This window comes from Magnolia sinica, chromosome 12 (assembly GCF_029962835.1).
Source record: "Magnolia sinica isolate HGM2019 chromosome 12, MsV1, whole genome shotgun sequence".
Classification (NCBI taxonomy): Eukaryota; Viridiplantae; Streptophyta; class Magnoliopsida; order Magnoliales; family Magnoliaceae; genus Magnolia; species Magnolia sinica.
The window spans coordinates 37,091,420-37,108,883 of NC_080584.1; the positions used below are offsets into that span (position 1 = coordinate 37,091,420).

The following is a 17,464-nucleotide window of genomic DNA, read 5'->3' on the forward strand; positions in this document are numbered from 1 at the left end:
ATTCATGCAACAGGTTACTACCTAAATCCTAGGTACAAATATGCCCAATCATTTGTTGCAGATAATGAAGTTCGTGTCAGGCTAAAAAATGTGATCAAGAGATTAGAGCCCGACTTAGATATGTAAATAAAGGTATTGAATGAATTACATACATTTGGAAATCGCCTGGGTAGCTTTTGAAATGTTCTTGCACAACATGCAATATCTAGGTTGCAACCCGCCGAATGGTGGATAAATTTTGAAGAGAGTACGAAGGCTCTCCAAAAAATTATTGTAAAAGTTTTGAGCCAGACAACATCTTCTTCTAGTTGCGAAAGGAATTGAAGTTGTTCTACACTTATTCATTCAAAGAATAAGAATAGATTGCAGACTAGGACGTTGGATAGACTTGTCTTTATTCACTACAACATAAGGATAAGAATGCGATGACATCATAGGAGCATTACAGGCACTGATGACATGGACTACTATCCAATAAACTTGGATAATATTTATGACGAGGACAACCTGCTTCTACCTTGGTTGGAAACAAGGAAAAAGCAGATTGAAGAGGAGAGTGAAGAATTTGAAATTGATGACCCACTAATACGCACAGCCCAATAAGAGAGTTGTGCAATTATGTTGGACTAAAAAAGAGGGGCAACTTTCATGCAAAGTACGGCTTAAGATCAACGGAAGAGTACGAGCAGTAGTAGTAACCTGACCTAGTCGGATGATGGTGATGACACCCCTGGTGCTGGCACTTCTGGTGTTGCTCAGCACACCATACAACCATCTACAGATCGCGAGACCGATGAACATCGACAAGGTAGTACACGAGGTCGGACTTATGAGTGTACGAAGTCACGATACAGCCGGCAGGAGGAGGGTAGGTGTAGTGGTGCACCGGGTTCGGAACATCAGTAAGCTCATGGTCCTGGGCATTATGATGGATATTCTTATGGCCAATTGGATTATGGTTATAGTTATATTGAGCTTGTTCCATCACATTCATGTTAGAGTAGTCCTCTCGATCCATATCCATATGATTGTAGATATCTAGATCCAAATCCAAGTTACTCATCACAGACACACTCTCAATCTCAAGATTCTCTACATATGAATTATGGATGTCTACCCAACCCAAGATGATCATGATCTATGGACGATCATCATCACATCCATGTCATTCATGGACAAGGTTCACATTGGTTTTCCGAGGCACAACTCCAACATGGACCATCCTTCATACAGGCCTCCACACATGTAGACATGACATGTCTGAACCATCCAAGTCATGCATCAGTGGACTTGCATCAGTGGTGCCTCAGTGCCAATGCCCATGGCAACAAGAAAAGAAAAAGGTTGATCGCCATCAAGTGGATCACAACATAGGAAGCAAAATGGATTTCTGTCCTTTCTTTCATACAGTGTGGCTTGCTAGATGATTGAACTGAAGGCTTTAACTTTTGGGCCACGAAATTTATGTGGTGGGGCCCATTCTGTAACTACAGAATATTGGTAATGTAAGATTATCTAATCCAATACTATTTATGGCGCATCTTCCATACACAGCTCCATGTGTGCCGATTGCGAAGTTGAAGTTTGACCCAAGGGGCGGGACTGCCCAACAAATCTAACGGCCATCGTGGTAATGCAAGATTATCTAATCCAATACTATTTATGGCCCATCTTCCATACACAGCTCCATGTGTGCCGATTGCGAAGTTGAAGTCTGATCCTCCGCCCCTTGGGTCAGATTGCTTGACAAATCTAAAGGCCATAGTGGTGAGACCGGAGTTGGCACTAAGGTTTTTAAGGGCAGCAACTTAAGGTCAGGTTAACCATATAAACCATAGATCAAAAAAAAAAAAAAAAAAAAAAAAAAAAAAAGAGAGAGACTCCAAAACCGGTTTTGGACTTGAGGTTCAGGAAGTCCTTGGTTTCAGTCCAGGAAAGGTTTACTCACTCATGCCGTGCACCCACATAGCTACTTCATCTGGGGGATGTTTTCATAGTAGAAAATGACTAGAAAACCTTGTACCAAGATATGCTTGAATCCAACATAATTTCACTTCAGGATGTAAATGCTGGGTGTAGTGGAAATTGAAATCAGTTTGAAAATGAAATTTATGAACTAATTTTGAAGTAATCATTGAATAAAATCTTGCAATATACCCCACACATATCTGAAATTATAAAATAAAGGAAGAAATGTCTCCTGCTCGTTAGATGAGCTGGTAGAGATGGTGTAGTGTGTGTGATCCAGGGTTCAATCCCCGGTAATTTTACCTTTCAAAAAAAAAAAAAAAAGAAGGATGAAAGATTATCTAATCCAATAGTATTTATCTTTCAAACTTTTTGTTGTAGAGATTAACAATGGCATTTTTTTTATATGCATTTGCTGCAATTCAAGTCTCTAAAGTCTCTACGAGTTTCGTTACCATATGCACATAAATGATGTGCAGATATCTTTCTATTTCTGCAGTGTAAACAGTGGGAATGATCCAGTGTGAAGCACCTGAGTGAGATTTCATTACATGGATCAATCTTATTGCTGTTCAACCAAGATACTTATTTTATATTTGTTGGAGTTAATCAAGTGGGGCCTCGTTCCTTTCACCATTCAAAGATGAAATCTTTCATGTGGGTTTATTGAAATTTGCTTCAAGCTGTTTACGCATATTTGGCCACTGAATCTGTTGTTCTTTTGTGCTAAGGGTTTGATATTTGAGACATTCTTTTTGCCAGCGGGCGACGGGATTTTGGTGAATACAGCGTTTACAATCCTTCCAAGAGAGCTTCAAACACAATCCAGGTTGAGCAGAAATTCAGTCCCTCTGGAAGGGTATATGAATGCTCCAATGACGAAAATCTCATTATACCATGCCATGCACTCACTTGAGAACGTTGAGAACATTAACTTTGTATTGTTTTGATCTCTTCCAAATTGTGTTACGGAAAGTATACACAACTCCTCGATTACTTCATGGTATTCCGAAAAAAAGAAGAGAAGGAAAGGAAAAAGAGGACAAAAGAGCCACCAATCCATGTTTTTATCTTTTGTAAGAGTTAGGTTAGCATAACCAAGCATTGGGTTACTTTTTAACCCTCTTATCACTTGAGGCATGTTAGGGAGTTCTTGGGTTCATTTGACTGAGGTGTATAATTAATTTGAATGAAATGTTCTTGCTTAATTTTCTACATGCCAAATGAACACCTGAATTCATGGTATTCCATAATGGTAACTGTGGCCGTGACAGCCACCACCAATACCGTTATATTTAAATCCTTCATTGGACCCATGGTGGACAGTAATGCCCGTTACAGGATGTTATGTGTCTGTCATGGATAATGGTTGTTATGACCCCGCATGATGGTGACCACTGTCACCTTCACGCAACCGCCGATGCATAACCATTTTTACATATCTTGCTTGAATTTAAATAAGGCGCATGACTTGATTGCATTTTGAATGAGAAATCCTTTGCTAAAAGGGAAGGGTAGATGCATCAACAGGCCAATGGGGACTCCAGCCCAACTTGACATAGGCCGGGTATGTGTGGAGGTAAGGGTGTCAACAGGCCAATGAGTACTTGAGCCCGACCCAACATAGGCTGGGTATATTTAGCTAAAATGGGTGCGGTTGTGGGTATAGCCCACGTCATACCCAGACCCGTTGGGAACCTGATGATATATAATAAATAAATAAATAATAGAATTACGAATTTAGTGAAAATTTCACCCGCCAATTGGTTTGCTAGATAACCTCGGGCAAATTAAATTGGCCAATTTAATTTGTGTTGTTCACATCCACTCCAATTAGATGCTCTCTAAATCATGCCTAATTCATGATTCAGGTGGGCCACACCAGGGAAACAGTTGAGAGAAATTACCAACCGTTGATTTTCATCAGCTACCACATGATTTGCAAAATGACGTATTTTTTCCATGCGCCTTCATCCGTGGCAGATAAAAAGGAATGGACAGTCCAAATTCCGTGTACATAGCATAGCATGGTGGGCCCTAGACAGAATCAGGGTTGAGCATCTGTTTCTGTATCACAGATTGATGTGATTTCTGATGGAACACATCTGATGGGCAGCTCAAATGTCAACAAAACATCACAGCGGAAACTACCCAATGTGGTGCACTGGAAAACTCTCGTAAGAACGCGCACGTACTCATCCTATGTATTAAAATAGTAAATCGTCTACTTCAAACATTTACCATTTATTTATTTTGACATTGACGTGGCTCACCTACGAATTATCTATTTTGGCATAGGCATGTGGCCCACTTGAGGTGTAAAATAGCGGTGTACCAGTGCCAGTAGGAACCCTATAGGATTTATCTACCAAATTAGAAGTCTCCTTGTAGAGCTTATCTGTGGCCATTTGCGTGAGTGCGCGTACCATGCTATATCTCGAACACATTGGTGTTACAAACTCCTCAGCAATCATGTTGTAACTCTTCATCCCCGCTAGCGTCATTCCTTACCACGGCCAACTAACGGAAGTCACGTGTGATCTATACGGGTACGCATGGTGTGCTCGAATATCTGTGGATATGTACGTAGAATATTTCTTGATAAAATGAGCCAGGATGTATCGGGTAGTACTGCATATCATTGAAGTGACTGAGAGGGAAGCGATCGTGTTCAAGTGGTAATATGATAGGAGATGCAAAGGAAGCAAAACACGGAAAACATCTAGAGAGCATTAGTGGAGAGTTATTATGACAACTGTCTGAACGTGAGAAGAATCTAGAACAGCTGGATCAAAGCTATAAATAAAAAGGGAATGTAACAAAGGAAATCGTCTCACACCAACCCAAATAAATCAAATTTATCTTTCAAATTATCCTATCAAATTAAATTTCTTAGAGTAATCCGTTACTTTCCTTATTAAGCAAGTTTATATTTTTCCACCGTGATCATTACTTTCCAAGCCTGTTGATTTACATTTCTTAGCGTAATTTGTAGCAGTAATCAAGTAGCCCATGATTCTAGTTGTAATTTGAGTCTACACCCACACACTAGACTCCGCTCATCCATCAGGAAGATGTTCTTCAGCTGTTCTTTGCAACTGCTTGTAAGGATTTCTTTCCTTATTTCATTTCATCTGTGTTGAAAAGTCCTTTCGAACGGAAGGTGTAACCCATTATCAAAGGACGAACCCCACCATCTGACTATCTTTTGATCCGATTTTACACATTGAGTGAGTGGCTGAATAGGCGATCGATCTCTTTAATCTTGGTCATACGCTACGTGTCTGTCTATCTTGGCGCTTGGGATCATTGTTGTTCGGTTTATATTGGAGTCGCAATTCCAATTCTGGCATGCCCGAGCACCAGTGCAAAAACAACAACGAACAATTTTTTGGCATGCCCGGTGGGACACTATCTCTAAGTTACCTATGTGATCTTGCCAATAATGCATAGAAGGAGTGCTCGTATTGCCAGGGTTAAGCCCTTAAAGCTGGCCGCACCACCTCCAGCCTAGGACGTGTCAGTTCCTGCACCCCCTGAGGTGTTAAATTTGAATAATAAACCGACTGGAGACCCAACAAGGCCATCCATGTCTTGAACCATGCTCCCGAATGAGGTAGTCGTTGTACTTTGGGATGTTCAAATGATCATTCAAATGGTGCAAGAATACAAAAGAGTCTAAAGAGAACAATTCCGTGTTCAAGCTAAGAGCACTAATTGGTACATGGCTAGCTAGACTAAAGTCATGCAACGACTAGTGGCTTTGATAACGAAACAAACACCACCGACAACACAACACAATGCCGATGGAAGTTCGGTCGGCGACGTAGCTCCGTTATTGCCTATGCCTGCTTTATAATGTAACCCACCCCCAGTTCATGTCCCAGAGGTAAGAAATGTGCCACCTCATATGGAAGTTAAGTGAATGGAACGAGTGGCTACAAACTTTATACTTGAAAATAGGAATCGTGGACTACTAGGTGGGTTCAATCCATAGTAGGGCCTTAGATTCCAAGATCATATTAACCGGTTTGGTCTGGATCACCCACCAGCCTTAGAGCCTTAGTGGGTGGATTGTGACCAGATAATACAAATTGTCCAAGAAGTTAACGACCAAGTACTTGACCGCAACACTATCCCCGTGTATCACAAGCCATACTCTAAGTGAGTAGATTGACAACATCCATTAACGAGAAATTATCAAAGGGATTTTGCCCTATTCTTGGGTAAGCTTGTTTAGTTGACTATTGAACACGTTGGCCGGTTCACAATGCAGTGTGTCGAGTTGGCCAATGATGATTATTATAAGTTATAATTATTCAGTCACTCATTGACCGCAACAGCCTTCACTTGGTACTTAAACATGTTGCCAGACTCAGTACATACTTGACAAGAGTTGGAAGAGAAATTTCATGCTCAGTTCTTTTCCAGGAACAGAGAGATTACTATGGCTAATCCCGCGTGATTCTGACAGTTACCAAGGGAATCATGCGAGAGTTATATTATGTGGTTCAAGTAGGTGAGAGCCATTGTAAAGTTGTCATGACCGAGGCCGAGTTTGTGCAACTCACACAAGACGAACTGGAATATAAGCTCCGTAAGAAATTCATAGGTACGGATTTTGTTGATTTATATGACCTAACTCTTGTTTTGAGGAGCTCCTGTAAAAAGGGGCTAGACAAAAGAACTCATCGTTAGGGAAGTATTGCAATGACCTAATTACGAGATTGCAATTGCTAAAGTAATGGCTAAGAAGCCATTAGTATGTTTGGCATTGGTTAAAGTGGAGTCTACTGCTCTGATCGCATAAAAGGCTCAGAAGGTGTACACCTTTGATATCATCCGAACCGAGGAACTATTTAATATTTTTTTGGCTGAAAAATTTATTAAAATTCTTATAAATCATAAGATACCTTCGGCCGATGAATTACAAAAGACCAACTACTGCAAATGGCACGAAACTCGATCTCACTCAACTAACAAGTGTGTTATGTTTATGAACGTCATTCATGACCACATCGATCATGGGCTACTGAAATTTCCAGAAAAGGCCGAAGAGGCAATGTTGATCGACTTCGACCCGTTCCCATCCAATATTGAGGTGAACATGGTCACCACCAATCTGAGCAATCAACCGCGATTGAAGATCGATCTCGGCCTAGATGGTCAGCGAAGAATGCCCAGTCGCCCTACACAAGGGCGTCGATGGTTTCCTTGTCCTTGAGCTAATCGGTCGACTATCGTCAAAAGAAGATATCAAGTTCCTCGAATCTATGATCGATGCGCTCAGGAGATTGCGTCTTGGTCGGGAGACTCTCTCAGGAGAGGAGGGGAGCATCGTAATAACGGTCCTGACTGTCACCAGTCATCGCAGTCGGCTTCCAATCGCCATTCATGATGGGGTCCACCTTTGCTAAGGATGGTTAAACCCCCTACTACACGTGAAGGAGTATGGAAACGAGTCCTTACCCAAAGTTTCTAGCAATACCAGAAGCACTAACAAGGACCCAAAAAGCGTTGATGACAAAGACAGTGGGTTGCACTGAGAAGGGGAAAGGAAGAGGAGATGACACATCCTCGACCAAAAGTAAAAATGCCCCAACCTTTTTGGAGAATCCATGTTACTGATGAACAATTAGCAATAAATACGGTTAAAGAAGTGCTACCAACTACAATATAGGAGGGTTCAAATGCCCTTCATGACATTGGTTGGTTGATAAATCTTAAAGAAGAAGATAGTTGTGGTAACTTGTTGGATTACCTCAGTGAAGAATGCTTCCCAATAGAGGAATGACTAGCCAATGAACTCTCATTGACCACTGACACGTTGAAGATCTCCTCACCCGTCAATCTATCGGTCGGATTCACGGCTGATGGACATTTTAAGCAGATCGAGAAGATGGGATCTGAAACATTATGGGGGCAAAATTCAATTAGTGAAATTGTGTTTGGATCAATGCCACCAGTAGCTTTCAGGCGAAGCCGACTCAACCAAACAGAATGACTAGTGATGTAGAAGCATATGCTCCTCCAGTGATCATACAACATGTTCCTTTCCTGTCTGAAGAAAGCGAGGGAAGTGAACCCAAGGTTGACAAAGCACCACATGTCGACACAATTACCATCACAGCCAGGGGTGTATTCGAAAGGGTAATTGTCAGCAAGCCCACCCGCGACATGACACAGTACCTCAAGTTATTGTATATAACGACTCATCTAGATGGATGCCCTGTTACCATAATTATGTTTGATAATGGGGCTACAATGAACTTGTTTCCATGGAGAATGATGGCCAAGCTAGGAAAGACCACGACCGATGTGATCCCATCGAAGTGACTGTTAGCAATTTTTTTTGGCCATGTCACAAACACGCATGGTGTATTGTTGGTTGATTTGACCGTAGGCACTAAAAAAGTCTTAGCACCATATTTTGTCATGGACACTTCGTCAAGCTATAATGCATTATTGGGGAGAGATTAGAGCTACTCACTTGCATGCATCCCATCCTCTCTTCACCAATTTGTAATTTTTTGGAACCAAAACAAGGTCGAGCTAGTTTTGGCCAACGACAAACCCTTCTTGGCTACGTCGAATGCCAATGAGGCTTACTACTACGGCGAATAAGTGGGACCTATCAAATTCACCGGGAGAAATAAGTTTGGTTGTCTTACTGGGATTATAATGAAAAAGAACCTAGATAGAATTATGCAGGCTATTTTGGAAATTACCCATACCAATGATATCTGGCCAAAGTACATCATCCTATATCAGCCAGTCTCGCACTGCACCATTGATGAGATCCCATGATCAGAATGCTAAAGAGCTAAGAAAACTGTGCTGACTTGACGGTCAGAATTAAAAGGCTCAAAGAAATCCTGGAGGAAGCTAATGAAGGCTGTTTTGTGAATCTGGCCAAGTTGGAAGAATCGGTCGAGGATGACAGTATTAAATTCGAAGAAGTGTCAGAAGAAAAGGAAGATTCTCGACCTCAAGTTCAAGATTCGTTGGTCGAGATCAATCTAGGAACGAAATAGGATCCGAAACCAACATTCATAAGCGACTTATTACAACCTCCTGAGAAGGAACAATTAATGAAATTACTCTATGAGTTTGTTGACTATTTTTCTTGGGATTATCATGAAATGCCAGCGCTTGATCGATCCTTGGTTGAGCATAGATTATCCCTGAAAGAAGGTTATGGGCCGTACAAATATCAGCCTAAGCCGATGACAACCAAAGTTACCCGTAAGATCAAGGAGGAGATCGAGCGACTCTTGTAGGCCGATTTTATCTGACTAATCAAATATGCCGAGTGGATGTCAAATATAGTCTGGGTAATGAAAAAGAATGGTAAGTTAATGGTATGTATTGACTTTAGAAATTTAAACTTGGCTACGCCAAAGGACGAATATCCCAGGTCGGTGGCTGATCAACTTATTGATCGAGTTGCCGGACATGGGATTGTCTCCTTCACAAATGGGGCATTTTGGATACAATTAAATCTACATTGTATTGGATGACGTGTCCAAGATGACATTCAGGTGTCCCAGGCCATTGGGAACTTACTATTGGGTAGTGATGCCCTTCGGACTGAAGAACGTAGGGGCAACATATCAGAGAGCAATGAACAATATCTTTCATGACATGATCAGCCAATTCATGAAAATTTATGTAGATGATGTGATAGTTAAATCGACAAATACGATTGAGCATCTGGCCCACTTATGTAAGTCCTTTGAACGAATGAGGCTTCATAATTAAAGATGAACCTCCTAAAATATACTTTTAGGGTCTTAGCTGGTAATTTCTTAGGATTCCTAGAATACCAAAGAGGGATCAAAGTCGATCAGAATAAGGCTCAGCCCGCTGAGAAGCAAGGTTGAGCTACAAAGATTCTTGAGCCAAGTTAATTTCTTGAGGAGGTTTATATATAATTGTGCAGGAAAAACTAATATTTTTTCTTCATTAATAAAATTGAAGCAGGGGTTAGAATTTGTTTGGGAAGTGGAACACCAGCTGGCTTTCGACAAGATCAAGGAGTAACTAATGAAGCCGCCCATGTTAATGCTGCCAATCAAAGATTGACCGCTCAATCTATATGTTGCAGCTTCAGTAGAGTCGATCAGAGTCCTTTTAACACAAGATGATGACATGAGAAAGGAGTGTACGATCTATTACCTGAACAAAACCTTGATTGATGCCGAGAAGCAGTATTCGGCCATGGAAAAATTATGCTTGTCATTGTATTTTGCAACTACTAAGTTAAGGTATTACTTACTGGCCGAAAGGGTTAATGAAATAACAATAACTGACTTGATAAAATATATGTTGAATCGGTCGATCTTGAGCATTCGAATTGGTAAATAGGTGCTGGTTTTTTCTAAATTTAATCTTCATTATATCCCGCAAAAGGCAGTAAAGGGTCATGCCATAGCTAACTTTTTGGCCAATCACCCTTCGAACCTCGTTGAACAAATTCCTCCAAGCATCCTTGATCTGCATTGCGTGCAGCTCACACCATAAAAGCTAATATTCGATGGATCAAGGACACATGATACTTCTGGGGTGGGGGTGATCTTAATTACTCCCAATGGGAATCAACAAGAGTTTGCCTTTCAATTAGAGTTTAACTATACTAATAATCAGGCTGAATGTTAAGCTATGATAATCAACCTAGAGCTGTTATTAGAATTACTTATAAGAACTGTGACCATTATAGGAGATTCATAGTTGTTGATGAATCAAATGGCGGGACTGTTCAAATGTACTAGTCCATCTTTACTGCCATATTATGCCCTAGCGATCCAGTTACTTGACCTATTCGAAGAGGTTGAGTCGATGCATGTTACCAGGGGACATAATGCGGATGCCAACGAAATGACATAGTTAGTTGCAGGGCTTGATTCCCTGAGAGGTTCGGCCGAGCGGACAATCACTGTCCAATGGAGATCCTTACTATTCGCCGCTATTTTGATGATCCTTTCTCCGACACGAGTGATGAGTGCGTGGGCATGCTAGAATTGGGATTACGGTTCCAATTCAACCTGAACAACAATGACCCCGAGCACTGAAGCAGGCAGACACTGGTCATGACCGAGATCTGAGGAGATTTGTTGCCTATTCAGTCATTCACTCAAAGTGTAAAAATAGATCAGGCAATAGTCAGAGGGTGGGGTTCATCCTCTGATGATGGGTTTCTTCTTGCCTTCTACACGAAAGGACTTTCTTAATGCAGGGGAAGTGGAATAAATGATTATAATTGAGATTGACCGCTACAAAAAGTTCTAGCTATGACTACAATTATCAACTATTGTACTTATGCTATAAATTAATCTAAGGAATGCAAGAAGTAAGTAAAGTAAAGCAATTACGCTAAGGAAACAAATTTACTTGATGAAGACAATGATTACACTACGAAATTTAAATTTAGTAGGATAATTAAAAGATAATTAAAGATAATTAATTTGGTGGTCTGTTTGAGTTGGTGTGTGTTCACAACCCCAAGTATAGGGTCTCGATGTTGTAATAACTCCTGAGAAAAAGGTCAAATCCATAGGGACTAAACTTGTACGTATTCTGAAAAGAATTAGAACTAGAACTAGAAGAAGATCTAAATCTGAATTTTAGAATAAAAGAGAGTAATTGTGAATAATGTTTAAATGATCAATTAAAGGTGAGAACTAGGGTGTCAAGGATCTGCTTATAACTATTAAGATACTATCTTACTTGATTCAATAAACACAATTAGAATTGGAGTCATATCCTATCCAATTGCCAGATAAAACAATTTAAATAAAATCTAAACTTTTCATTTTGTAATTTGAGTTACAATAAATCATAGAAAACTAAAAATATTCCCTTAATATTAAACTAGAAATCAATGAAGTTAAAAAAGAACAAGAATCTAAGCAAAATAAATATCCCAACACGCTACAAGCTTCACCTCTTAGCCTTAGCTAAGAGATTTAGTCAACCATAGATATGATTGAAACCAAATCTCTTAAACAAAGCATAAAAAATAAACTAGGAAAGAAAAAAAACTCTTTGGTGGCTGTTCCAACCTTGTGCTATGCTCTTTGAGACCTTTCCAAACCCTAAAAGATGCTTTGAAGCATCCTAGAGAGTCCTATTTATAGTTGTGGAACTCCAACTTTCACATCGAGTTGGAAAAATCTAGAAACCGCCTCAAATTTATGCACTTTGCGCAGCTTTCCAAAATAGATTCGGGGTTTAAACCGCCTCAAATTTAGCACTTTGCACAATTTCCCAAAATATACTCAGACTTTTAGAATATGCTTTTCAAGACAATTTCAGGAATATGTTTGTTTTCAGGACAATTTCAGGATTCCTTTTTTTCATTTCAAATCTTTGATTCTCTTCACTCCTCACTTGGTTATCTTGGATCTTTGGCATGTGAATTCTTCATTAACGACTCCAAATCTCTCAATTTTTATGTAGTAATCTTTTGAGCATAAATCTTCATTTTGACATTAATTTCACCTTAAGCTCTGAAAATCACCTCGCACATGAAAATGTGCATAATTAAATCAATTTAGCAATATCATATTTATAAAATCAAGGTATAAATATGGAGAAATATGCAATATTTCACACTAAACACACCTCCAACTAGCATTTTGCTAGTCCCGAGCAAAATATGCATGAAGTAATTCTCAATTCTCAATGTTCATACCCTTTTTCAGAAATCAATCCTCTATGCAATCAAGTATGGAGGAGTAGAATTAAGACGAGAAAGTGGGATTTTGAAAACTTAGAGCCGAATCATATAAGCAATCCATCAAATAAGTTCTTTATCGATTAAATCAGAGCATAAGTTCATATATCAAGTTTTTCTATCGTGCTTAGTGAATTCTAGCTTACTTTTCACAAAAATATACTATCATTACATAATATTTGCTATGATCATCACCTCAAGATTAATTGAATAATCAAGTACTGATTCTGAACTTATCCTCTTTTCCTTCTTTTTCCTGTTTTTGATTTTATATCGACGGTCTCTTTTTATTTATTTATTGTTTTCAGACTTTCCATTCTTTTTCATTCTTTTACAGTCTTTTCATTATTTTTCAGTCTTTTCATCATATATGACCTTTTTGTCAATCTCACTATTTTTTTAATTAGTTCTTTTCATCTTTTAAGGTGGATAAAATTCTCCAGACTAAATTCACGATCATTTATCAATGCTTCACATACTAACGATCAGAAATTCTAGCATAATTCACTGAAAGCAACTTGAACGTGTCTTGTATCTTAGATTAACATGATATTTAAACTTCCTATTAATCAATTGAGTGCAAGAACTATAAGTGATACACTACTTAGTTAATCAAACTCCAACAATTCAAAATTCAATCTCAATCTTATCATCATACTCAAAACATTCTTTACATACACAATTTATCAATTTTCAAATAGATTGCAACTTGAAACATTGAAAATTTCATTTTTTTTTTCTCAGAACTAAGAAAACACTGATCAGTTTACCTAATCCACACCCCAACCTTTAATCTACATTGTCCTTAATGTAAAAGAAAAATAAGTGTGCAATGGATATGAGACAATGAAAAGAAATGCGAAGTGATGGAAAGGTAGTACGTGAAGAAAGGGATTGAAGCTTTTCTAAGGTTCTCAATGTCAAGATGGGTTAACACAAAGACTCAAACAAACTGAAAGCAAACTATCCTAATCTTAAATCCTACGAAAGTAATAAAGCTAACTACACCTCCATCAGATTAGGAGATCAATCCTGGTACACAGGATCAGTCAGAGGCATGGACATGTTCTCTGAGTCAAATTTCTCAATAAATGACTTTAAACGATGTCCGTTCACTTGAAAAACATGGCCATTCATTGAATTCTTTATCTCAAAGGCCCCATGTGGATAGACATTAGTAATAATGAAAGGGTCGGTCTATTGAGATCGGAGTTTACCTAAAAAAAGGTATAACCGAGAATTGTACAGAAGGACTTTTTGACCAGTTATGAATGATTTTCGAAGGATGTTTATCATGCCCCAAACTCTGAAACCAGGCTCACAAAATTTTCGATCGTTGAATTCGGTGCCAACAGCCTCCATAGCACCACATTCTCGGCTCCCAGCGCCTATATGCCAGTTTTCGATCCTGGGATCCTACAAGGAGGATTTTCAATATGAATTTGTCTCGTACGAAACATAACCACAAGTATACCCAAATCACAATAATAACATCATCACCACATATCCACCAATATAATTATTTAAGTACAATGCTGAAAAGGAAAATACATGCATATAATAAAATCTTCACAAAGCTCAGCCACACTCTCCTACTCATGCTCAGTTATGATTGCGTCTTAACGTCACCTGCACACATCTATCATTCATAAGCTTATAGAAAGCTTATAAGGTGGTGTAAGTGTGTGAGCAGTATATGCGTGCTCAGAATGTAGTATCAGAGTAAACGGTAATACTAGTAAGTCCACGAACCATACAATACCAAAGTAAGCAGAAATACTGACAAGACCATAAAAATATCATCAACCTCATCCAGGATATGCGATGAAAAGACATAGCAAGCCAATGTCATATACTGAAAAAGTAATGTAAATCGGCTATGTAATGCAGAAACATAATGAACCAAATATCAAATATTGAGGATGTAATACAATATGCAATTCGGAAGAACTATGAATACCATCAGCTTCATCTAGGTCATAAAAATGCAGAAACATAGTAACCCAAAATGCCATATGCCGCGGATATAATGCAATATGTGGTGCGAATGAAATGACCAAGTTGGAGTGTGAAGTCGAGATGATAGTACATGGTATCGCATTTTATGGGGCCTATCACAACGGACTTCTATCCAAACCAGTCTCATACCTAAATTTGGATAGATAGACTCAAAATAGTAAGCTCCTAATCTCAGGTTAGTTGTGTACCCTAACTGAAATCCTAGCCATTACGAAGGTACACAATAATCAGTTGCGCACCACCAGCCCGAGTGGATAGTGAATGAATGAATGAATGAGTATATAACTCCTACCTAATCAGTCCACAAATCAATATTGTACATCTCTGGGATGATCATCGGGGTCTAGTACACTCTACGCCACTTGCGGCCCTATCAAGCGCACAACTGAGTAAGTGGAAGAGACATTGAAATGGCCTAGCTATACGTCCTAGGTGGGGTTGAATAAGACGATGGCAAAATAAATCTTTAATAGCGGAATAAAAGAATATGATAGCCAAATAAAATAAATCAATTCACAATGCTGAAATAAAAGCAACCTCAATAAAAAAGAATTGAGAGGTTAATACGAATTCAGTTCTAAGGACAACCTTACACCATAAAAACCAAGGGTTTATGGCAGGACAACCTTATTTCTAGAACGCCCTTTGTATTAAAAACTCAAATCAGAGAGGAATAAATAAATAGTAAGGAATTGAAATAAATTACAGGAATTTAAATCTAAATTATTGCAACATTGTCATTGTGCTTGAAATGTAAATTTTACAACATTCACATCCACACATACATTCCACAAATCTGAATGATAAAAGATATAAAACTTAAGCAAACATTCAAACCACAAGACAAAGAATTATAGTGGTTCACCTGTGTGTACACCAACTATTCAACAACAGCCACACAGAATACTACTCCACTCCTAATATCCTCACACAGGGGATATTAGCGTTCATTAACAAAATAGGTTTCATAGGTTCACCTAAAACCTTCACAATTGTGTCTTTTTAACTTGGGCTTATACAATCCAAAAACTCACACTATCTGAGTTTTTTGGCTCTCTTCAGATAACCACACAATGAGATTTTTCTGGCGAATCTCAAATAAAAACCAAAAGAATAGAAATTTTACATAAATGTAAAATACCCGGATTTCTCCTTTCGTAGCAACCCGGAAGAACCAATCGGAGTAGAAGTTCGAATCAACGTTCAATGTCCAATACTCACTTAAAATGCTTCTAATTTCTAATTAATTTTAAATTAAATCAAATGGGCGTAGCTATATTTGATTTTGATTCCAAGAAGAAGGAATACAGCAATTCCTCTTTTCAAATAAGATTGGAATATAAGAATAAAATCAAATAAACAAGCTAACAAAAAGAGAATATTAATTATGCACAACGTAGCTTAAAATGAATACTAACTTATCTCAGAATGGAGCTTTGATTTTCTTGAAGTGAGTTCTAAAACTCTAAGATTTGTGTTCAATTTATAGTTGCAGAAATCACATCTACAACTGGTCTTGAGAAAGCTTCGACTGGTTGTAGTAACAACGGCATTTTGAAATTTTAAGCACGATCTTAAAAAACCGTTCTACGACTAGTCGTAGGGATTCTACGACTGGTCGTGTACCACCTACGACTGGTCGTAGTTGACCCAGGACAAGTTGTAGGAAACATGATTTGCACGCTGTAGTTCGAGTCGTAAATACATGACCGGTCGAAGGTTGAGTCGTGACCCTCCTACGACCAGTCGACCAGTTCTCAGGACTGGTCGAAGCTTAACAAAATTTTTTTTTTGAAAATCTTCAACAACTTAGGACTGGACGAGGAATTTCTTGGACTGGTCGAACCAGTGCTAGGACTAGTCGAACAAGGTCCAGGACTAGTCTTAGATTAGACCAAAATCATCGATAAAGTTTCATCTTGAATTATGTAACCAAAATGACCTACCCTAAGGTAAATCTAAGGTCTATCATACCTGGATCATTAAGTATGAACATTGAACTTCATTCTTTTCAGATAATGGTTGACCTTTGAACCTTATGAAGCTTGAGATCTCTACTTGATGTAGCTTGATCTTGAGATCTTCTAAAGCTTGAAATTAAACTTCATCTTGAGTTGCACTTGAGTCTTGAAATGTACTTGAGTCTCGAAGTGATTATCGATGTAGCTCTAAACATTGATGTTTACACAAGTTGACAAAGTACATGGCTTGACTTGTCTTGAAGTAGTTCATCGTTCTTGACATAAACAATGTCTTTATAGAGTCGATGCGATGTCTTGAAGAATGTCTTGAACATATGTATATCATCATACAAACACAAGACACAGATAGAGTTTTGACACAACAAAATTTGACAACTAAAGGAGCATGAGACCATAACACTTACAATCTCCCCCTTTGTCAAATTTGTGACAAAACACACTCCAAAAAAAATAAGATAAGTACAACATGTTCAATAAAGAATCATGCACCAGTTTTAGCAGACAAACTAGCACACACATACATCTATACTTACTCCCCCTGAGTAGCAGCACTCACAGATATCACAAAGAAAATGCTACTCAAAAGGCTACTCATAGCAATAGCAATCCATTAGCAATCCATAAGCAATAGCACAAGCCTTCTCCTCCTTTTTGCCACAAAATGACAAAGGAAGAAAAAATGAATAAGAATAATAAACAGGAGAGTAAAGTATCCAATATATAAAATAAGGTGCATAAATCCATAGATCATGGGCTAGTC

At 38.6% G+C, this 17,464-nt stretch overlaps 1 protein-coding gene across 5 annotated transcripts in view; it reads left to right on the forward strand.

The window, feature by feature from the left end:
- The window catches only part of LOC131221235 (protein RRP6-like 3), a 119,401-nt gene extending 116,090 nt beyond the window's left edge, over positions 1-3,311 (forward strand). For 3 of the 5 annotated variants that reach the window (XM_058216430.1, XM_058216431.1, XM_058216433.1), the window contains one exon: positions 2,731-3,311. In XM_058216430.1, the coding sequence (XP_058072413.1) occupies positions 2,731-2,884 (154 nt within the window). In that variant the 3' untranslated portion in view covers positions 2,885-3,311. Of the gene's footprint in view, positions 1-2,467; positions 2,626-2,699 lie in introns of all 5 variants that reach the window. The other 2 variants (XR_009159124.1, XM_058216432.1) reach the window with 2 other exon arrangements.
- Positions 3,312-17,464: the final 14,153 nt, after the last annotated feature.